The 24,103-nt window shown below is 46.8% G+C and overlaps 1 protein-coding gene across 1 annotated transcript in view; it reads right to left on the bottom strand.

Annotated features, from left to right (window-relative positions):
* The window catches only part of HSD17B12 (hydroxysteroid 17-beta dehydrogenase 12), a 48,479-nt gene that overhangs the window by 8,416 nt on the left and 15,960 nt on the right, over window positions 1-24,103 (bottom strand). Inside the window, exons 2-6 of the mRNA XM_040410660.1 lie at window positions 23,002-23,048; window positions 21,667-21,742; window positions 6,856-6,966; window positions 3,805-3,869; window positions 2,420-2,464 (exon numbers count right to left, since the gene is read on the bottom strand). Coding sequence (XP_040266594.1) covers window positions 2,420-2,464; window positions 3,805-3,869; window positions 6,856-6,966; window positions 21,667-21,742; window positions 23,002-23,048 — 344 coding nt within the window. The remainder of the gene's footprint in view (window positions 1-2,419; window positions 2,465-3,804; window positions 3,870-6,855; window positions 6,967-21,666; window positions 21,743-23,001; window positions 23,049-24,103) is intronic.

The following is a 24,103-nucleotide window of genomic DNA, read 5'->3' as shown; positions in this document are numbered from 1 at the left end:
CCAACCACCGTTTCATTCAAATGGGGGACATGGGGCCCCTGTTATTGTGATCCGTGGGACCCCAGCAATCAGACACTTATCTATTCTGTGGATAGGTGGTAAGTATCAATCTTGGGACGACCCCTCTAAGAACCATAGAAATTTGGTTCTGCGCCCCTGTATTCTCTCCTTTTCCGCTCACTGAGTGTCACATTGGTGCCATTTTTTATTAAACCGTTTACCGTCCACGCGTTTACTGAACGGACGGCCAGGAGGACACGGAACACGTCGGTGGTTTCTTTCACTGTTCATTTACTGTTGTTCAATAAAAATGACCAACAACATTTGTGTTTATTCCCTTTTCCTTCATCACATTTTATTTTTAACATAAGTTTATTTCATTTTTATATTTTTTTTATCGTATTTAGGGACGTAGGGGGCCATTTATTAATACTGGCATTTTAGGCGCCAGTCTTAATAACCTCTATATCTGCCGGTGGATCTGTCGAAGTTATGAAGAGACAGCGACAGTCTCAGGCTACTTTCACATGGACGGATCCGTTTGTATTATCTGTAACATAGCCAAGACAGGTCCGTCATGAACACCATTGAAAGTCAATGGAGGACAAATCCGTTTTCTATTGTCAGTGAAAACGGATCCGTCCCCATTGACTTACACTGTGTGCCAGGACGGATCCGTTTGGCTCAGTTTCATCAGAAGGATGCAGCGTTTTGGTGTCTGTCTCCAAATCGGAATGGAGACTGAACTGATGCATTCCGAGCGGATCCTTTTCCATTCAGAATGCATTAGAATGCTAACTGATCCGTTTTGGACCGCTTGTGAGAGCCCTGAACGGATCTCACAAACGGAAAGCCAAAACGCCAGTGTGAAAGTAGACTAAGTCTTCGAGCTTCCTTGCGGTCTTACACTAAAACAGGCATATATAATGGTAAATGAGACTGGCCCTTCCCCGCCCACGCTGCGCCCCGTATTTTAGACCTGGCGTGAGCAGGGGAAGTGTCGCAGATTGTGGTGCAGCTAACCGTTGCGCCACAATCTGCACCTGAAATACGCCTAATAACGCTATGTTTCTGGATAATAAATGACTCACTCACTTTTTAAATACATTTATTTTAAACTGTGAAGCAAATTTCTAATTCAATAAGACATTATATTACTGCCAGCGCATATACAAAACGCTCGGGCATCTGCTGGGGCATACCTTAGGTCCTGCATGATCTCTGGACAGCCCTGGGCGCCATTTTTCAGGTCCCAGGACGTCCATATAAAACCCATCAGACTCGGCAACTCCAGTGTTAGTGTTGGCAGGCAAAGGAAGCAAAATTCCTTTTGCCACCGTGATCAGCATTGTAGGGGTTAATCATGGCCGGTAACCAAATCTGTTGGCTTTACTGGACAAGTACCAAGGTTGATGCAGTCGTAGGGGGGACAACACTGGAACAATGTGTGCGGAGGAGTAGGACTATTATTCGAGTGGCTCCGTGAGGACTGTGACGGGAAGGGGTTGAAGAGCAATTCCCCTTAACTACCTGGGGACATAAGGGCATTCAGTATAAGTAAAGGATCACAGCAATTTTCTGGGTTTCCCAATAGGTTCCCTAAAGGCCAAGTGCAGCAGAGGAGCGGCCTTTCCACTAGAACTCTGCTGCAGGCAAGTGACAACCACTGATCAGAGCCAAGAAAATATAACACTGGGTTGTCACTTGCACAATACTGTTTCCTCTGCCGTCCTCCTTTGTTCCGGCGCCATATTGATATCACAAGACAATGATGGCCCATTGGCACAGCCCAGTGATGTGGCGCCTGACAGTCCTAAGTCGCTACCCAGAGGAATGGCGCCAGAAGAAATGACACGCTCTACACGGACTTAGAGTTGGGAGCAGTAAACTGGTTTCCTGAAGTTCATGTGTCGTCCTTCAGGATTTACATCTGTGTCATGGAAAGCTGGGTGACAACCAATATGTATGCCATCACAGGAGTGGTCACCCGCCTTTGGCTGACCGTTAAATAGCACCTACCCAGTTATAAAGTGATGCAGCAGACGTATGACTAATTAGGGAGCTGGATGACATCTCATTGAAGCTGTGATGGTCGCCATATTGGTTGTCACACAGCTTTCCCAGAAACAGATACGAATAAGAAACAGATGGAAAAAACTTATCTTAAACAATAAAAAAAAAAGGGCAATTTGCCACGTGGATCTATTAGCTGCTCTGTGTAATATTTAACCCTTTCCGAAGAGGAAGGCTACAGATATATAAATATATATACAGCCAGGCAGTATCGTGTGCTTTGGATAACCTGTATCCAAATTCCCTGTTGCTCTCCAGCTGTTACAAGACTACAACTCCCAGCATGCCCGAACAGCCACAGACCATTGGACTTAGAAGAAGACGAGACACTGACAACGTTCCTCACCTTACAGACAGACGTGATGTTGATGGTGATCAGCTTGTCCAGAGTCTGCGGAAACAAAGAGAAATACAATGAAAGAAAAAGTCACAGAACGTAAACTACGACGCTGCGGCGCCTTGGGTCTCCGCCTCGGGTCACGCTATGCAGAACCCTTCACCTTTTATATCTTATAATAGTCCACTTCTTACTATAGCCTTTAGGGTTGTCAGAAATGACCACTTTCAAAATGCAGACCCCGGGGCAATCAGCTGGACGCCGCAAGCCCGGATCCCGGCAAACAGCTGATTTTCCTGGGGAAACCTGTGGCGATGCAAGGGGAATGTAGTATGACGAGGCGGCCATTCAGAGGAATGGTGGACCGTGTAATAAAAGGATGGCTTTAACCACTCGTACAGAGCAGGCTCATACAGAGGGGTCCCAAGCCGGGGACCCCCCTCTACAAAGTCCATTTGCCCTAATAGGTCCCATGGACACAGGCTGTCTCATCAGTCATTACAATGCAGTCGCCTCATAGTTCCCCATAAACCTGCAGGATGACTAACAGAGGAGAGGAGATGTCGGATACACTGGCACCACTTATCTCCGGATAATCCAATATCTCCTAGTGTGGGAGTTAGGGGATAGCCAATCAAAATCAGTGGGAGAAGGGCAGCTCCATTCAGGATTCCTCTAGATATCCGTCCCCTGCTGACTACCCATTGCCGACAGCAGTTTATGGTAACCTGTAGTCAGCTACAGATGGCTGTACAGTCAGAGCAGGAGAGCAGCTGCATACATTTTCTCTACCGCTGTTAAAGGGGTTTTCTGGGACTTAAATATTGATGGCCTACACTCGAGATAGGTCAGCAATATCTGAATGCCGGGTTTCTGACTCTGCCGTCGCTCAGCTGGTGTAAGAGGGTGCAGCACTTGGGCGAGCGCTACGTGATGTCACGTCCATCGGTCCCTACATGGCACACAGCCACTATACAAGGTACGGCGTTGTGCCAGATATACCACAAAGAGGCCGCAGCGCTGATCGGAGTCTGAGCCACACATGGCTGATACTGATGAGCTAATCCCGAAGACCGGTCATGAAGATTTAGTTCCTCGAAAACCCCTTTAAGATGCAAACAGTCTAAGAGGCAAATGCCATAAAAGCTAATTTTCCAAAATTCTGTGAAAAGCATTGCTGTAAGGGTTGAGCTAAACTTCCGACGTGCAGTCAGCTCTGAGAAGTCGGGTCTGTTAAGGGGACGTAGTAGTCACAGAAGGAGAATGATGTTCTTATAAGAAGCCTAGTAGAGTACGGGGAGTGTAAAGCCCCTTGAAGACGTCGCTGCACCCGGCGAGTTATCAAAAATGTTTGTTAAATTTCTAATGTGAATGTTAGGAGGCTGAGTACTCACGTTATCCAGGTCGGGAATTTCAAGAAAATACTCTGGATATTCATAAGAAATTCCCACGTTGTTTACTGAAAATAAAAAAGAAAGACATTTAATTAAAAGTGGTATCCGCACCTCATCCCTAGGACATGGCGTCATTATCAGCGGTGGGGGTCCGACCTCTGGAACGCACACTGATCCAGAGGATGAAGAGGACTCGGCTCAGGTTTAGCCCTGCATCCCCTTCACTGTGGTCTCAGCCACCCACGGGGCAGGGACTTGCATCACGGGCCGGATGCAGGTGGCTGCTGCTGGTAAAGCTTAGAAGGGGACGCAGCGCTAAGCCCCTCATTCTCAGTACTGGGGGGGGGGGGGCCTGGGACCCGCTTAATCAGCAAGAACAAGGAATTGCTGCAAAAATGCATTACATGGCCACCTTTCATCTGAATTTGTACTGTGTACTGCTAGACTTCCCTGCAAAAAAGTGTCAATCCCCACTAACAACTAATGTTCCCCGTGGTTAGCAAAGCTCCACCAATGGTCATACATATTAGACGACCATTGGGAAAAATCATTAACCTTGGCAGGACTGGCCAACTATCTAATGTGTATTGGACCTCCTGACTGGGCAGGTGTCAGGGAGAAAAAGGGTCGGGCATGCTGGATCTCGAAATGACTGGGAGATAAGCCGCCACCAGGTTGTTAGCTGTGGCGCTGTATTAGGGGGGATCTGGAGGAATGGCTGTTGGACAAATAAGTGGCCGTGGCACCCAGTCACAACATGTTAAGACCCAGTCCATATACATTATATATTTCAAGCAGATGCACCATGGTGTCCTATTGTTTCTACACAATGGTGTCCTGTACAAGGTACATAAATCTCTCTATATACCCTGTATTGTACAGTGAAGTAAACCCCCGACTATTGTAAGTGTACATGCACCCTCTGGACACTAGATGGCAGCAAACACCAAGGAGCTGCAAAGCCGTTTTTCCGCAGAATGGAAATAGTTCGTGCCAGATCATCTAAACTCACTGGATGATTCCCCAAAGCTGTCTGAATGAAAAGTGCACAAATGCAAAACCTACCAGTAAATTGACAGCTACAGCGCGATCTGGCGCCCGGACAATTGATGAATGTGCTTTTCTGAGCGCTTATTGAATTAACTTGCATGCGGGGGGGCCCCCCCCCCCCCCCCACTTTGATCCATCTATGCCCCAATAAATGGAGCCCATTACACAGAAGCCGGACTTCGCGGTAGGATCAGTACGCGCTGTACAGATTGATCGCAACGCACCATTAAATGAAGCAATTCATATAAAGTCCCAATGCACTGCTAACCCGGGAATTCCCACACAAGATGGCAGCCGCCGCTCTCCAGTCTAAAGCAGGATCAAGTTGATCTTACACCGTCAGCACAGGATCTATTAGGGTTATGTTCTTGCTGCAAAGCCATAGCACATGCAGATTTTTTCAGCGGATGGTGCTGTGGATTCAGCGCAGATTCCACCTCTGCGACACTGAAAGTAGGGAAATCCACAGCATTTCCACAACATAATGAGCATGCTGTGGGTTTCCAAATCACCAGCATGCTTATTTTTCAGCTTAAAAAAAATGTCCGCAGCATGTGGACGAGATTTGTAAAATCTCTTGTACTTGCCTTGTACTGTAAAACGCTGTGGAATTCACCTGCAGAAATCTGAGGGGAAAGTCCACCACCATTTGTAAATTCACACATTACGGAAAATTTCTACAGTCCGCACATAAATTGACCTGTGGTTCGGATTCGAAATCTTGAGTGTATCAGTTTATGTGGATTTCAGCTGCAAAGGGTAAAACATGTGGCAAAATCCGCATGTTATTCATCCAGAATTTGCTGCAGATTTTCATTTTTTTTCCAGTTTACGTTCCGTTTTTTGCGTTCTGTATACGGAACCATCCATTCCTGCCCCATTGAGAATGAATGGGTCCGCACCCGTTCCCGATATTGCAGAATGGATGCGGACCCATTTGCGGACGTGGACCCATTTGCGGACGTTTGAATGGAACCTCAAAGATAGAACACGTCCTATTATTGTCCGCATAACGGACAAGGATAGTACTGTTCTATCAGGGGCCAGCTGTTCCGTTCTGCAAAAAACGGAATGCACACAGACGTCATCCGTATTTTTTGCAGATCTGTTTTTTGCAGCCTGCAAAATATTGAAAAAGCCATACGGTCGTGTGCAAGAGGGTTCATTCACACGTCCGTTCCGCAGACCCATTTATTTTCAATGGGGCTGGAATGTGGCGTCCGTATTGGCGGATTCGCAAAAAAATAGAACATGTCCTATTCTTGTCCGCAATTGCGGACAAGAAAAGGCATTTTCTATGAGAGTGCTGGCGATGTTCGGTCCGCAAAATGCGGAACGCACATTGCCAGTGTCCGTGTTTTGCGGATCCACAAAACACATACGGACGTGCGAATGAACCCTCAGGGGCATTAAAGATCAAAAAAAGAGATGAGCAAATTGATTCTTGAGCAGCACGGATTTTCTTCTCCCCACTCACCCCGCTTGATTGACGGACTGGACATCTCACCAGGTGTAGCTGGTGCCTGCTGTACATGTATGACTCCTCATGGCACCACGCTCTGTCACATCTTCACCAGTCTGCATTGAGGTTTAGTACAACCATGTAAATTACAGATTGGAGACAAGCGAATCCATTCATAGGTTTACCACGGCCCTGTCAATTTCGCACCTGCACTGCTGCCCGGAGTACCGGCTCCAGCAACGCCCGGGTACTGGTGCATGCACAGTCCTCGCTCCAGCTCTAGACACTGCAGGGGACAAGGAGGAACTCTTCCTATCAAAATGGTTGCCCGCTCACCACTTCTCCCATCCTAATGTCTTATTAGAGCATATACAGGGGGAAGGAGGGTCCCCACTGGAGATTGATTCCCCCTATTAGCAGCGGGATCTTCTACCATTCAGCACGTGGGAAGGAGCTGCCACTGGGTGAGGTTAATCCAAAAGTTTTCATATTCACCCCATATTAATTTCTTTTTAACCAACCCTGTAGTGATCACTTACCCAACACCCCAATTTCTAGGCCCTTCAGTCCGGCCTCAATGCGGTCATAGATCTCTGCTGGTTTTCCAAAATCTGCTGCGATGACTTTAGTCTCCACTTTAAATTTCTCTCCTGAAAAGAAATGGAAAAAAAAAAAAAAAAAAGTGGTGTTAAAGGGGTGCTCCACTTTGGACAATCCCTACTTATTATCCCCTGACAACAAGCTGAGCACAAAAGTGCCCCCCAACCCTGTTTGGACCCCCAGAGATTACACCTGATCAGTAAGTGTGCGGTTTACCTGCAGGGCCACCACAGGAGACAAGTATTACACTGCGTCCATTCCCATCAAGGGGTCGTCTGTGTAATGCAGGACAAGTGGAGTCCTCCTGAGCGAGAGGCGCTGTATGTAGTCATTCACCATTCTGGTTAAGACATGAGGACCCCAAAATTATAGGATTATAAAAATAGATTTCCACACTGGACATCCCCTTTTAGGTGACTTACCAGTTACACTACTAGACAGGGCGCAACAGACCATCCCCTCCAGTTAACAAGAGAGCGTCTTGTTGGAACAGCCCCCGCTTACATTGTGAGACCACCTCAGACAGTAATGGAGGGGTCCCAATAGAGATCCACGGAGTCACAGCCTTCCCCCACTCCAGGGCACTATACTAGATCTTCCTCTTGGGTGTCGGTGGGGGATCCCCCTCAACCACCTCACCAAGGGTTGTTTGGAATGGAGAACCACCTTAAAGCAACCTGCCGACATCAGGTGGAGGATGGACGCTGCACGTTTGCATTGCCCGAATATCCTTAGTCATGTCCTTACTGGCCTCCCTGTTTTTTAAACTCCATTGACCTCTATGGTAACAGACCAACCGCCTGCCAATCAAGGGTCATCCTTTTTGGAGCGAGGATGCAGTATTTCCCATTTTAAACAGTTTCTGCAAATAACATAAAAAGGCAAGATGTCAAGGACAGAGACTGGTTGCTAGGCATACGTTCAATGACAACCCTGTGTTAGGCTGGTTGCTAGGCATAACATCTCCTAGCAACGCTATTTGCCTGAAACGTGGATGGAGCATCCCTTTGAGCGTCTTTGCATTGGAGCCGTCTCTTTAATGACACCTTGATAGCGGTATAGCTGATCAGGTCAGACTGGTCAGAAGATGTAGGACTAAGCATCAGCTTGTGTGGCGTATATCACAGCTATCCAACCTGAATGACAGCGTCCTGCAGCCTCCTTAGAAAACAGATGGCTGAATGGAAAAAAATAAAATAAAATTTAAACCCCCCCCCCAAAAAAGGAGATGAATACTTCTATCAGGATTGGATTCAGGATGGAGGCGATGTGAGGACAGGCTGTGCACAGTGATTCACCGCTCGCTGGTCACACAGCTATTCCTCATTGTACCAGGAGTCTTCAGGGGTCAGAGACGGCGCTCTATACACAATGAAACCCCTGCAGGTCTCCACGTGAGGAAAGGGTTAATCAATGCCCCCAAGCAGAATGGTCAGTGGCCAGCTTTCTGGTGCAGACCCCCGGTTTAGGCAGACGGACTGCAGGAGTAGGCGCATCGTGATAGAATTACGCACAGTCTCTGGTGTCGCAGGGGATGGTAAAACGCCCAAGAAGCCTATAGAAGATATATAACACACACACACCAATCAGCACTAACATTTAAACCGCCGGCCATGCTGACCGATCAAGGCCTGGACTCCACAAGACCTCTCAAGTGTCCTGTGGCAAGTCCTATATGTTGCTCGGTGCGGCCTCCATGGATTTCACAGGTGACGATCAGATTGAGATCTGGGGATTTGGAGACAAGCCTCCATCTCCACTTCTTTGGCATGTTCCTCATTCCTGGACAGGGTCCGCAGTGTGGCCGGGGCATTATCCTGCTGAAAGAGGGCACTGCTATTAGGGGGCGGCACTGCTATTAGGGGGCACCACTGCCATGAAGGGGTAGGTACTTGTCTGTACAGTGTAAGGCTGAAACGATTACTCGATTTAATCTAGTAACTCAACACAAAAAAAAAAATCGTTTGAGCCATGTGACCATGGAGTGTGATTGAAGCGCTTGCTATTACTCACCGCTCTGTGGCCTCCCCTCGGCCCGCACCGCACTGCACTGTATTCTGACGCACACACACATAGTCAGGATGTAGTGCACGTAACCGCGCACTAAGACCGGACGCTGTGTGATAACAGGAGGACAGTGCAGCTCGCGAAGAAGATGATGCAACTGCGGAGTGTCGGAGGTGCCCCTACAGGAAAGTATTTTATTTCACTAGAGCTGGGGACTGATGGCTAGGAGAGGGAGATGGCGGCACTAGGGGAGTAACCGATGGCCATAGGGGGGTGCCTGATGGCGCTGAGGACTGATGGCAGGGGGGTCTGATGAGTTTTTTTCTTATTAGAGTACTCGATTAATTGTTGAATTAATCAGTAGAATACTTAATTACAAAAATAATAGATAGCTACAGCCCTAGTACAGTGGTTAGGTAGGTGGTACGTGTGTCATCCACATGATGCCAGGACCCAACATTACCAGCAGATCATTGGCCAGAGCATCACACTGCCTCCGCCGGCTTGTCTTCTCTCCACCTGGTGCCATCTCATCCCCAGGTAAGTGACACACACAAACGTCTTTCCACATGATGTAACCTGATTCATCAGACCAGACAACCTTCTTCCCATAGGGCAGGTGGTGCATTCTCATCCCCAGGTAAGTGACACACTTGGCCATCTACATGATGTAACCTGATTCATCAGACCAGATCACCTTCTTCCCATAGGGCAGGTGGTGCATTCTCATCCCCAGGTAAGTGACACACTTGGCCATCTACATGATGTAACCTGATTCATCAGACCAGATCACCTTCTTCCCATATTGCACCTGGTGCCATCTCTTCCCCAGGTAAGTGACACACTTGGCCATCTACATGATGTAACCTGATTCATCAGACCAGACAACCTTCTTCCCATAGGGCAGGTGGTGCATTCTCATCCCCAGGTAAGTGACACACTTGGCCATCTACATGATGTAACCTGATTCATCAGACCAGATCACCTTCTTCCCATAGGGCAGGTGGTGCATTCTCATCCCCAGGTAAGTGACACACACAAACGTCTTTCCACATGATGTAACCTGATTCATCAGACCAGACCACCTTCTTCCCATAGTGCACCTGGTGCCATCTCTTCCCCAGGTAAGTGACACACTCGGCCATCCACATGATGTAACCCGATTGATTCATCAGACCAGATCACCTTCTTCCCATAGAGCACGTGGTGCCATCTCTTCCCCAGGTAAGTGACACACACAAACGTTTTTCCACATGATGTAACCTGTTTCATCAGACCAGACCACCTTCTACCCATAGTGCACCTGGTGCCATCTCTTCCCCAGGTAAGTGACACACACAAACGTTTTTCCACATGATGTAACCTGTTTCATCAGACCAGACCACCTTCTACCCATAGTGCACCTGGTGCCATCTCTTCCCCAGGTAAGTTATGCACACAGCCGCCCACGTGATGTAACCTGATTCATCAGACCAGAACACTTTCTTCCATTGCTCCCTGGTCCAGTTCTGACCCTCATGTGCCCAAAGTAGGCACTTTCAGAGCTAGTCAAGGGTCAACATCGGCGCTCTGACCGATCTCCAGGTACACCACCCCATACACAGCCAGCTGTCCTGACAACTTTATATCATCACTAGCAGGAACGTTGTCAGCCATTTGTTCTACAGTAGCTCTTCTGTGGGATTGGACCAGACTGTTTAGTCCTCACTCCCCACACACATCCAATAAGTTTTGAGCATCCAGAACCTTGTTGCTGGTCCAGCAGTTGTCCTTCTTTGGACCACTTTTGGTAGGTACTAACCACTGCAAACCAGGAACACCCCACAAGACTGACCCAAAAGTTGTCTAAATATCACAATTTGGTTCTTGTCACATTCGCTCATGTAATAGCACGGACCACGGACCACGGACCACCAGGATCTGGGATCGAAAAGGTGAGCATTGGTTCCCCTCTTTTTTTTAGAACATTCCCTGTCTTTCATTTTTTGGGGTCTCTGAAAACCCCTTTAAAAGAGGTCCTCTCATTTCGACAACCCCATGGGCTCTGCCATGGACATCAGACAGGAGGGGGGTCTCTCACTCAAGATATGAAAAAGTAATTCTGGAGGAAAACTGCCAGGAGTTTGTACTGGCTGCCGTCGTCTCTAGATTAAAGGGGTTGTCTAGGACAGGGATCAGCAACCTTCGGCACTCCAGCTGTTGTGAAACTACAACTCCCAGCATGCTCCTTCCACTTCTGTGGGAGTTTAGAGAACAGCCAAGCAAGTGTGCATGATGGGAGATGTAGTTTCACAACAGCTGGAGTGCCAGAGGTTGCTGACCCCTGGTCTAGGATTTAAAAAAAACATGGCTGCCTTCTTCCAGGACAGCGCCACCCCTGCCCATGGGTTGTGTGTGGTATTGCCAGTATATTCTAATACATTGAATACTGCAGAACTGCAAGACACACAACCTGTGGACAGGTGTGGCACTCTTTTTAGAAAAAGCCATGTTTTCCTAAACCTGGAACAGCCCCTACAACTGCCCGGATTATATCAGCCAGCTATGAGGACCGGGGCAGTGCCATGCTGTGAATGAAAAGGGGTGTGAAGAAAACACAGAAGCTCATAAATTTATTGTGGAAGGAGCAGCAGCACAGAGTATTTCAGGAGAGGAGCGTACTGGTTTACTGGGCGAGCTGTATGTGACAGGGCAGTATCATGAGGTTAGGATGGGAATGGCAACTATTGGGAGTTCAAAGATTGAGGAAGGAGCAGGAAGCCATAGCAGTGCAGAGTATTTCAGGAGAAAAGTGTGCTGATCTTAGGGGGGGGGGGGGCAGTGACCTGTGCACTTATGTAATAGTATAGGAAGGTTACCTACAGTTTGGAGGCGCTTTAGCATCCGCAGACTACAAGCTGCCATTGAATGAGGCACAGACTGCAGATAATATCCTCCGGCCTGCAGGGAATTTGGGATGAAAACTGCTAATTGTGCAATTTTATTTTTTTATTTTTTGCAGTCAGCTTATCAAGACTTACACTAAAGGTGGATTTCAGTGATATTCAGCCAGATGACGCTTGATGGACATATCGTGGCGGGAGAACGGCCGGTGCAGGAAGTAAATGTCAGCTTCGTGCAGCGAGTCACTGCCATGCAGCGGCTCTGCACTGACCTCAATGATATCTCAGGAGGCAGCGGGGAACTAGGGCAAGTAAATGGGCGGCCGAGCTCCGGCAGAGCATGGGCCCACAATTCTCCCTAGTGAAAGCAATCCAAAAACTGCGTTGTGTATCTTGTTCAGAGTCCCCGGCTTGTGACGCTGTAGCCATGTCTCTGGGCACTCAGGCGGATAAAGGACTTTCAGAGCCACGACATTCAGAGGGTATGTTCATACGGGTCATAAACTCTGTGGATTTGACACAAGGGTTTCTGTATGCAGCAAATCTGCAATATGTAAAAAAAATAAAAAAAATAAAACACTGCAATGTGGATGAAATCTTATCCATGTGCTAGGAAAAAAATAAATAAAAATGCGCTGCTTTGAACGCAACTGAACAAGACCGGAAGACACAGCGCAGGTGTTCGAAAACAGGGCTAGATGACATGTCGAGCCTCGTCAATCCAGACATGGGGGAAGGGGTGTGACAAACTGGTGCTACGAGGGCTATGGCCAGCCCCTTGGTGCTCCAGTTAGGTCATTTGCATACGAATACAAAAATGATTTTTTTTTCTTCCAGCAATGATGCAATGGGTAGTTATAATCGGTATCATCAGCATGATCAACCCTACCAGACCATATGCCTGGTTTATTAGGGTTGATCATGCCAACAGATGTTCCTTAAATCTACAGCATGTCAATTAATGCTGCTGAGTTCTAACTCCAAGTTCACATTGCAATGCACAAATCTGCAGCAAAATCCATCAAAAATCCACCCCATGTGGCTGTAGCCTTACGTCATCTCGCTCCCTGAGCTTCAGCTGCCGCCCAGCGGATAGTCATACAGGTCCAGGAAATTTTTTGTAAAGGCTCAAGACTAGATTGGGCCAAGGATGAGCAAACTAAACTGGGTGGTTGAAGGTAATCATTATATAATTGGGGTCATGTTTGTGGAGGTGTATCTTTTTTTTTTGTGTATGGGGACCTCCCGTTTCTCCCCAACAGCAAATGTCGGGGGAGATCAGGATTGGGCAGCTGGATTTCCATATGCCTGATCCTGGAAAGATAAGCTGCTGTCGAAGGTGTTTGTCAGCAACTTACTCCTTAATCCCCATACAGAATGCATGCACAAGCCGAGCATGCAAGTGTGTGGAGGGGTCAGGAGAGGTAGCTGTCAGGCCGACACCCATCTAAAATGTATGACTCGTAGAAAAGATGCAGATGGCCTCCAAGTCCCCTCTGCATAGGGAATCCCTCTGATGTCACTAGTGACAACTGACAACCACTGACTATCCATTGCCAGACAACTTGCAAGTGGACCAGGTCATGTTTACTACAGTAATATCACATATATTTAGATGACGTCCTTTGGGTGTGGATTCGGTGCCTCAAACCTCAAACCCACTAACCATCCCCCACCTTTGTAACGCCCTTCGCACGCAGCCGAAAAAACCGGGATGGATCTTTGGCCGCACCATGGAATTGAGTACAGAGGTAGCAGACATTAAAGTGACTAGTGTGCCGCATTACGCCAATACCATAGCGGGGGCGTCATACACTTTGTATTGGAACGTCTGTCCTACAGACCACGGTGCTCTGGAGGTGCCTTATTTCCAGGCAAAAGTTCCCACTGAATGACAATGGAGCTAATCCTCGTGCACATCGGCATCTGGTGAAATACACGTTGGATGCACGGGAAGCAAAACTGTGATGTGTGAACATAACCTGAACCTCCACGGCAGGGAACGCGCTGAGAATTCATTGCTTCCATTGGCTTCACTATGAGCTGTTTTAGGGCAGCCTGATCCATACAGTCTGCTGCAAACTGCCCCTCTCCGCTGAAGGACATGAGCACTGACAACTGAGGAGTCGCGATCTATGCGATTCCCCGAAACTTTAAAGAGGATCGTACTCTGGGGCGACACCCTATACGTGCATATCTAGACAAAGTTGGGGTCCGCACACCCAGTCACATGTTGGTGCTAGCGAAATGACCAGGTGGTCAATATGCCAAGTAAAGAGAAACATCGCTGCACTTCAATGGTTTATGTTGCAAATAAAGATATAGTTTATTATCCTTTACAGAGACCTCAAATGCATCATCTGATCCAGCCTTCCCTGATGCCATACTACTCACACAGGCAACACCGCTCAAGAAGGTCCACCTGGATCGAAACGTTCGGTGACTAATTACTGTGGAAAAATTATGATAAAAATATCTGGATCAGAAATCAGTTTGAGGTCTCTGTAAAGGATAATAAACTAGATCTTTATTTGTAACAAACATTGGCGTGCAGCCATTTCCCCTGTTTACTTGCCCTATACGTACAGGCGTCATGTACGCTCCGGGTGCCTTATAAATAGTAAAGCAATTTCAATGAGCGCTCTTCTAAATCTGGATCAGGAATCGCAGCGATGATTTACAGGATTTACCAGGCAGCGACTGCAATCCTGAAGTTCTGTGCAGCGAGAGATAATCCTATGGGTTTTTTATTTTTTTCAATCATTCATTAAAAATATTTTTTTTGAAATCAGGGCAACAGCCTCCCCTGCTCTCCCATAAGGCCCCTCTTCATTCAGAGAAGCAGGCAGAAGCCTTGTGTGGCCCATTCATGCAGAAACAGGGATCAGAGGCTCCGGGCCTTTCTTTATACCAGGGGTGCACAACCTGCGGCCCGGGGGCCACATGCGGCCCTTGATGCCATTCTGTGCGGCCCCCAACCATCTGGTAACAGACATGTATGCCTATGTCTTGTGGCTGCTCACATGTATTTTTCATGTATTTCTCCCATTAGATGGAGTCCTGAAAGTGTAACTAGACATTAATGGTATATAATGTGTGTTTAATATGCCATAAGTACAATATTTCAGTTGTTAATACACCTTTAAATTTTTATTTCGGCCCTTGTCATAGGTTCAGTCTGGCAATGTGGCCCCCAACCAGGAAACGTTGTGCACCCCTGCTTTATACGCTCGCTTCTTAAAGCGCCAGACACCGGGAGCACCTTCCTTCTGCAATAGGTCAAAGGCTCCTGATCAAGATTTAAAACTCGCTCTTATATTAACGTGTAACTACCGGTAACAGAACTTTGGGGATTAGTATTATTTCTTTACAGCAGGACAATATATGTGTGTTTTAAATGATTTTTTTCAAAACTTATTTTGTGTCTTTTTAAGTAAAATGTTATTTTAATAAAAAAAAAATTTACTTTTTTTATTTTACATAATTTGTTCTCTTAATTACAATATCACAGCAGGATTCTGTCGGTCACCATCTTGTGCCTGTACATGGAAATATGAGGGAAAGCACTCGTATGCCCTACAAGAGACAGCCCAGGGGGACCCTCATCATCTCGCTGGAGATCACTGCTAGAGGGGAGAACGAACCCCTAGGAGAAAAGTGTCTGATGGTCAGGAATCTAAATGGGGGCCTAGGCTCCCCCTTCCCCAATTAAATGGAGTGGTGGTCATGCGTGCGCAATGACGCTCCATTCAGCTCTATGGGGCAGCCGGCGAAGGCTGAGCGCTTGTACTCGGCTATCTCCGGCAGTCCCATACATGTGTGTCTGCTACTCCATTCAGACGGGGAGCACCGGCCTCCATTGTCATGAGACACTCATCTCCTATCCTGTGGGTTATCTTAATGGGGCGATCCCTTTAAATTAGAGTTTTCTCCAATCCCTGCAGGTGTGGCAGGAGTGCCGCTGTGTATTACAGCCGTTGACCTGCTGCTTATCATGTGGGCACAGTGCCAGTGCCCGCGTGATCACCTTTATGTCATAGTATGTCAAGGTACTTTAAGTAAGAGGAGGCCGCCAATGTGCTATTACATCACAGTGCAGGAAAGTGTTAAATGGGGTTTCAATGTCGATATGCCATATATATCGGATTTGTGGGTCTGACTAGAAGGACCCCCCCACACACACACACACACACACTGTGGCTCTACTTTCCAATACAGTACTAACGGAGGAAGTCACAGCTCCTTCATTCTCAGGATGGATGGGCACGAAGCCTGGCGTTTTAGATACTGGTCTTAATCCCCCTCCGCTGGCACTTGATGGGCCTAGGTTACGTAGTGGCGGCGGCCTCTACATAACTTCAGCGCATCCACCGCCAGCGCCTAACAGCCTTAAATCCACACCAGCTCCCTTGCTGGGGTACATTTAGATTATTTCCTACGTCACAAATCCCCTTTGCGACCAAATCTGCGACAGATAAACGCCAAAAAGTGGCGTATATCTAATCATAAATGGCCCCCTACGTTTTTATTTCCTTTAGGGCTCATGCACACGAACATATTTTCTTTCCGCGTCCGTTCCATATTTTCTTTTGCGGATGGTATGCAGAACCATTCATTTCAATGGGTCCGCAAAAAAACTGAAGTTATTCTGTGTGCATTCCTTTTCCGTATGTCCGTTCTGCAAAAAAACAGAACATGACCTATTATTGTCCCCATTACGGACAAGGATAAGACTGTTCTATTGGGGGCCCAGCTGTTCCGGTCCGCGAAATATGGAATGCACACAGACATCAACCATATTTTTTGCGGATCCATTTTTTGTGGGCCGCAAAATACATACAGTCATGTGTATGAGCCCTTAGACTGTGTGTCAGTCTTTACTGTAGTTCTGGTATTCTGTTCATAAACCAGGAGGCACAGGCCTATGGAGATTCCACTCAGAATGGAGCGGCGTCCGTGGCTGTGAGCCTTGAGAAATATGTCTGCAATAACGTCAGGAAATTCTATAAAACCGTAAGCAAAGAAGCTCCAAAAGAGGAGCCTACTTACGGGGCATTGATAAGCTAATTGCGCGCTGTCCCTTTAAGGTGTACAGGAGGATACGTGATCTACTCTTGTGATGACTCAGGACCAACCATAGGGAAGCATCTGGGATCCTGGAAGAGGCCGGCGGAGAAGATATTGGATGTTACCGGCTACGGCAGATTTGCTAAGCGAGCTCCAGGAAGAGCGTCCAGAAAACAGCCCTGGCACGGCTCATCCACCCACGGAATCAGAGGGGAAGAAAGGCAGCAACGCGCGTCCTGCTGGGAGAGTCTCCTCTTCCCGTGGTCAATAACTTTCAGCTGACTTACAAAGTAATGGTCAGAGAAATGCAAAAAGTTATCCGGTAGAGGCGAAAATGAGGTATTATAATGTGAGCCCGAATTCACACCATGGGGTCTGAACGGCACACTGGGAAACTGTGCCAAGACAAATGCTTCCCCTATCCACAGGACAGTAATCGGATGGGGGGGGCCCCGACTGCTGGGGTCCCCATCTATCACGAGAACAGGGTCTTGTGCTCCCCATATGAATAGATGTGCAGGTCACACGTCCGCTGCTGCTCCATTCATTCTCTATGGGGCTGCAGGAAATAGTCCAGTGCAGCGCACTATCTCCTGCAGCTGATGCCAATCATTTCATACGGGGCATAAGGACCTCAGTTCTGGTGATGCCAGGGGCAGACCCCACCAATCACATACTACTACTCTTAACATGCGGTCTAACAACAGCAGGATCTAATTGGACGCCCGTCAGTGTAGTACTGACCGGTACAATACGCTGCAATACTGAAGTACTGCTGTGTATTAGTGAAGAGATCAAAGGAACACAGGATAAGGTTCACAAATGAACTGACAACTATGTAAGGCTACTTTCACACTTGCGACAGAGAGATTCGGCAAGCAGTTCAGTCGCCGGAACTGCCTCCCGGATCAGGCAAAACATATTCAAACTGATGCCATTAGTAAGACTGATCAGGATCCTTATCAGTCGAAAAAATGCATTGAAATGCCGGATCAGTCTTTCCGGTGTCATCCGGCAAAACGGATCCGGCATTTATTTTTTCACCTTTTTTCAGTCTGCGCATACGCAGATCGGAAGGACGGATCCGGCACTAATTCATTCCTATGGGAAAAAATGCCGGCATTCAGGCAAGTCTTCAGTTTTTTTCGCCGGAGATAAAACCGTAGCATACTGCGGTTTTCTCTTTTGCCTGATCAGTCAAAATGACTGAACTGAAGACATCCTGATGCATCCTGAACGGATTACTCTCCATTCAGAATGCATGGGGATAAAACTGATCAGTTCTTTTCCGGTATTGAGCCCCTAGGACGGAACTCTCTGCCGGAAAAGAAAAACGCTAGTGTGAAAGTACTTTAAGTGTTCAGAATTTATTTATTTATTTTTTTAAAACCTAAGTAGAAAAAATAAATAAACTATTCCCCCTCATACAAGATGTTAAGATATAAATAGAATTGCCAAATCCGTAGTGACTAAAACATTATTCATCCCGCATGATAAATGCCGGAATAGCCGTCTGCTTTTTATTGCACCTTCCAAATATTTTGAATAAAAGTTGTTTATCTCAAAATGGTACCAAAAAAACTAGAACTCAGCCCTGCAAAAACAAGCCCTCACCCAGTTACTTCAATTGAAAAACATTACGACTGCGGAAACACAGGGATTCTGGTCCTTAAAAGGGTTTTCCAGCTTTGGGGCTTTTTTTTTTTTATATAAATAATAATAACTTTTCCCGTTGCTCCGTTCTTGTGGTCCTGGCCTATAAACTTCCAGACGGACAGGTTCACGTGCCGCTTGGGATATGTTACTGCCGAGTCCAATCATTAGCTGCAGCAGTGGCCGTCACCCTGTCCGCCCGGGAGCCAGAAAGATTGGACTGAGCGGCGGGGAGCAGACGAGTTAGATTTTTTTCAACAGGTACAATATTCTGCTGGGGACTGTTAAAATATAGTCCCAAAACCAGGTGCGGGACAAAAACACAGAACAGGTGCAGATCTCTCCAGTACACCTCATCTCTGAGTAGGCATCACTGCTGGTTTTGGTTCACAATAACTGATGGAAATAACTGACCAAATAACTGAAGTGTGAACTCAGCCTAAGGGGTTCAACGGCACTTTAATTGAAATGGCGGATAAAAAAAAATTCTTAAAACAATTTTTTTCATTTTCTTTTTTGCGGCCACTGACTGGCTGAGCAGTCATTTCCTGTGAGTCTAAGGGTACATTCACACGACCGTATTTATGGGTCCGCATCCGTAATGGATGCGGGCCCATTCATTTCAAGGGGACCACAAAAGATGTGGACAGCACACCGTGTACTGTCTGCATCTGTACTTCAGTTCCACAGCCCCGCAAAAATGAGAGAGCATGTCCAATTCTTGTCCGCAGTTGCTGAAAAGACTAGGCATTTCTATCAGAGGGCTGGCCGCTCCGTTGCGCTAAATGCAGAAAGTACGCGGGCGGTAACAGTGTTTTGCAGATCCGCAATTTGCGGACCGCAAAACACATACGGTCGTCTGAATTTACCCAAGGGACCAAGAAGTAGAGACCAGCAAGGATCTGGGAAGCGTCGGAACAGGAGCAGCAGGGGATCAGAGAGGTGAATATCTGTTTTATTTTTATTTTTTGATGGTATTATGACCTTTGGTTTAAAGAGGACCCTTCATGGATTTTTTTTTAGTTTAGATAAATACCTTTCCTTGCGGGGCTGATGCTGCCACCCTGCCCGTTTTTTATGTGAATACTGAGCATCGGTACAGGGAGGAGGAGACGCCAGGGAAGGCGAGCTGTTTTCTCTCCATGGTTGTGACGCTCTCCGCTGTGACTGGATCGCAGCACAGCCAGGGAGAAGGAGATGCTCATTGAGAAACCCATACAGACAACCCCTTTAAAAATGTTTACTAAGAGCCTTTAAACCTATTTGTTGTGTGACATAAATCCATAGGTTATTCCCACCACTCAGCAGAAGGACCCCGGGCTTATCTACGGGCTATGTAAGCTCAGCGAGCCTTGGGTGCAGCATCCATAGAGCTCAATATGGCGGTGGTTCTCAGCTGTCCCTGGATTCTCGTCTGCGAAGGCGCTGAATGGTAAATAAACACTTTTAGTGCCTGTGCAAGATGACCCCATCTAGGGACAGTCAAGAAAGCGGTTATGTAGATGTATCATATGACCGCAGCCATCTTGCGCCCTATGGATGCTGTAACTAAGGCTTGATGTATTTACATAGCTCACAGATGGGGCTCGGAGGTCTTCTTTAAAGCACTTGAGTTGAAAATCTACAAAAAATTAAATTAATTAAATAGAAAAAAAAAAAACACACATTTTCAGGGGGGCTTTCCCTAATTTAATAGGACTGTTAAGGGGTTAAGTTCATCCAACTACAACACAGATCATGAACAGATAACGTATAGCATCCCGGCATCATATCAAGAGGGGAGGGGACATCTAAAACCGGGTCCTTTGGCACTTAAAAGCCTCATGCAGACGTCAGTGTTTCACGGACGTGTGCTGTACGTGTTCTCCGCGGACAGCACACGTCCCCATTCATTTGAATGTGTGTATTCACACATCAGTCTTTTAGCACGGTCCGTGTTTTCAGCACGGATGAATGTCCTATCTTGGTCAGTGTTCTCGGATCCCTCACGCCCATTATAGTCAATGAGTCTGTGAAAACCACAGATGCAACACAGATGCCAGCTATGTTTCACGGATCATTAAGAAGAGATGCTTTGAAAATTATTTTTCAGCTGTTCAGTGTCAGTAAAAAACGGCTGCAACACGGACAGCAAAAAACGGACACACGGATCCTTCACGGACAGCTTCACGGGTGCATCACTGACCACCTGGTCATTGATTTGAGCACGGACGTGTGAATGAGGCTAAAGGGACACTGTCACCTGGATTTCACTTACTGAGCTATTAACATCACGTCAGTCTCCACAATTTACATTAAATATACCAGTATTACTGCCCTGTGTCTTGTAATTTCTCTATAAAATCGCTTTTATTAATATGCTAATTACCTCAATAAGGAGCCCAAGGGGCTGTCCCTCCGGCCGTTGGAGCCCAGCACCGCCCCACTGCTAATTTATTCACTGCTCATCGCCGACGTAATACGTTTGTTGCGGCAGAAATCTTGTGCATGCGCCGTGGATACTCATGTCAGCGTGCGGTGTCCTGGCATCGGTCTCGCAGAACGAAGTGCGCCAGCTTCGCTCGACCCGGAAATGCACGAGATTTTCGGGCGCAACAAACCTATTACGTCGGCGATGAGCAGTGAATAAATTAGCAGTGGGGCGGGTGCTGGGCTCCAATGGCCGGAGGGACAGCCCCTTGGGCTCCTTATTGAGGTAATTAGCATATTAATAAAAAGCGATTTTATAGAGAAATTACAAGACACAGGGCAGTAATACTGGTATATTTTAATGTACATTGTGGAGACTGATGTGGTGTTAATAGCTCAGTAAGTGAAATCCAGGTGACAGTGTCCCTTTAAGCAAATCTCCATCATTGCATGAAGCTTAAAATAAGAAAAATAAAAATAAAAAATAAATCACTGCTGTCCATGAATTACACAGATGAGCCTCCATATTTAAAAGGGTGTGAACATGTCTGCAGCCATTACTGCTGCAATGCATCTAGAATAATAAATTAAGCAATTTTGAAAATAGTTTTGATTACAAATCTCCCATACAGACTTGTGTCTCCATGGTTACAGACTACAAAACTGTAGTCTGGTCTTGATGGACAGTAGCAGAGGAGGCAGTATCCCCCATGCTGTGCTTAGGAGACTCACGTATAGACTTGGAGACATCATCCAACTTCTCCTGGCTCCTGCTGATCAGGACGATGGACATTCCACGTTTGGCCAACTGTAAGAAAAGCAGATATTACCCCTCAGCTTTAATTATCCTGAATTCATTTTTTTAAGAAGTTCATTTTTTTTTGGAACCTCCTGGCTGATAACAGGGAGCAACAGAGTAGTCACAGCAAATTGACAGATTTAGAATATTATTACATTGCCTTAAAGGGTTTCTGTCACCAGGATTAACCCTATTAAACTGGCTGACATTAGCGATGTGCTAATGTCAGCAGACCCCAACTACCGTAGCCTATGCTTATGGATGCGCCCCTTACTGCACAATTTTAACTTTTTTATATGCTAATTATCCTCCTGGAGCAGGGGGGGGGGCGTTGCACCTGCTCCTAGAGGCTCCGTTCGCCCACCTCTTTCAATGCCCTTGTTCACTTGATTGACAGGTGATATTATTTACTTGGGACTGTATGTTGAAGGCGGCTGGGAGGAGGTGATGTTATTTACATGGGACTGTATATTGGAGGGGGCTGGATAGATGGTGTGATGTTATTTACATGGGACTGTATGGTATAGGCAGGAATATAACAACAGGGGGCACTGCAAATCCAGGGGACATCATAGGCGTTCTTATTACTACTGAGGGCTCTATAGGAGGGACTTATAGATCCGCCTTATTTCTACTAAGAGCGCTATGGGGGGCCTTATTACTACTGAGGGTTCTGTAGAGAGCGTTATTACCACTGGGGGAACAATAGGGGGCCTTATTTGTACTGGGGGCTCTGTGAGGGTATTATTAATACTGGAGGGCTCTTCTACTAATGGGGGCACTCCTGGGGAGCATTATCACGGTTGGGGGCAGTATTACTATGGGGGCACTAAATTTTCTTCAGGATAGTATCTGGGGGTATCGGGGCTTGGGCCCCGGATCTTTTGAGACCCTAGCAATGCCCCTGCTGTGAGGAAGGAGTCCTTATATTCAGGAGCTGCTAGGCTAGCCCTGCCGACCAGCAGTTGATAGCTTTCTCCCTCTACACAGTAACAGGGAGAATGCTGTTAATCAGCTCCTGAATACGGAGGACTCCTTCCCAGCATAATGCCGGCACTGCAACTAACACACAAGTGTAAGTTCACAGAAAGCACCTTATAGACACACTACCAGATGGAAGGCATTTTCCGAGCGTTCAACGTGTGATCCTTTAGGTGCAATTTTTCAGTAAGTAAACTCTCGTGAATGTTTTTAAGTATGAGAAACAACAGGAACGTTCCTAGGTGTTACCCCCATTGCAATGAATGCGTACAGCAGGCAGCGCTTACCTCTTCTGCATATGCTTTTCCAATCCCATCGGTGGCTCCGGTGACAACTACAGCAAAAGAAAAATAAAAAAAAACACAACAAAGGATGAGTTGCGGTTCTCCAACAGGATTATAATGCAGCGAGATAGTTATCAACATGAATTATTTACACATCAGACCTCAATGCCCCAGAAACGTCTACAACAGGTGACAGTAATAACATCCCGAGGAGACTATTGACCTTAGAAGGGAAAAGATCTGGACTTGTGCTGCACTGGTCGCCTTAAAGGGGCTGTCCACTTTTTACTATTATCAACAAAAATTGTAATCACTGGGCTATCCTGCAATGCAGTGTAATAACCAGTTATGGCGTCCCCATTCACTTCTATGGGCGGCTCTGTCTGTTCAAGTGAATACTACAGAAGTGAATGGGGACGCCATACTTGTAAATTACACTTGCTCACCGCTGCAATTACTGCGGCCGGCAGGTAAACACACCAGAGAAGACAGTGCTCGTATAAGCGCTGACTGGTTCAAACAGTCGAAACGTTGCTGCTTTTTATTGGCCTTTTTGTACATTGTTCATGGAGTAACGACTAATGAAGGACATTTGGATAAATATGCTGCTGTCAACTTCTATTTGAATACTATCCAGAGGTCATCAATAAAAATAAAAAAAAATGGACAACCCCTTTAATGTGACCGCCTTTGACTGACAGCTCCAAACCTCCTGCATGGCCAAAGCTCAATGACCAAATTTTAGCTTCCTGTAGCTGCCACTAGAGGGAGCTCAGGAGCGTAATACACTGAATAAGAAGACAGTAACAGTAAGCTGCCTCTAGTGCTGGCTCCAGGGATATACCAATTTATGACCAAATGGATACTAAACTCAAGAACCCCAGAGCTGTGCGCTCTTCATTGTTTTCCCTGCACAACCGTGCTCCTGGCCACCCAGCTGTGCAACTAACTGCAGCCGGCCCTATTCACTTTCATGGAGGAGGCTGCAGTTGCAGGGGACACAATGGGGAGGTTTATTACTGGTGCACCTTCTGAGGGTTACTCCAGTCTCTCCCTGTCACTGAGTAAAGTGCCAGGGCTTAAGCAATGATGGGTCATACCTGGC

The sequence above is a fragment of the Bufo bufo genome, chromosome 10 (assembly GCF_905171765.1).
Source record: "Bufo bufo chromosome 10, aBufBuf1.1, whole genome shotgun sequence".
Classification (NCBI taxonomy): domain Eukaryota; kingdom Metazoa; phylum Chordata; class Amphibia; order Anura; family Bufonidae; genus Bufo; species Bufo bufo.
This window is presented reverse-complemented; position numbering and strand designations above follow the sequence as displayed.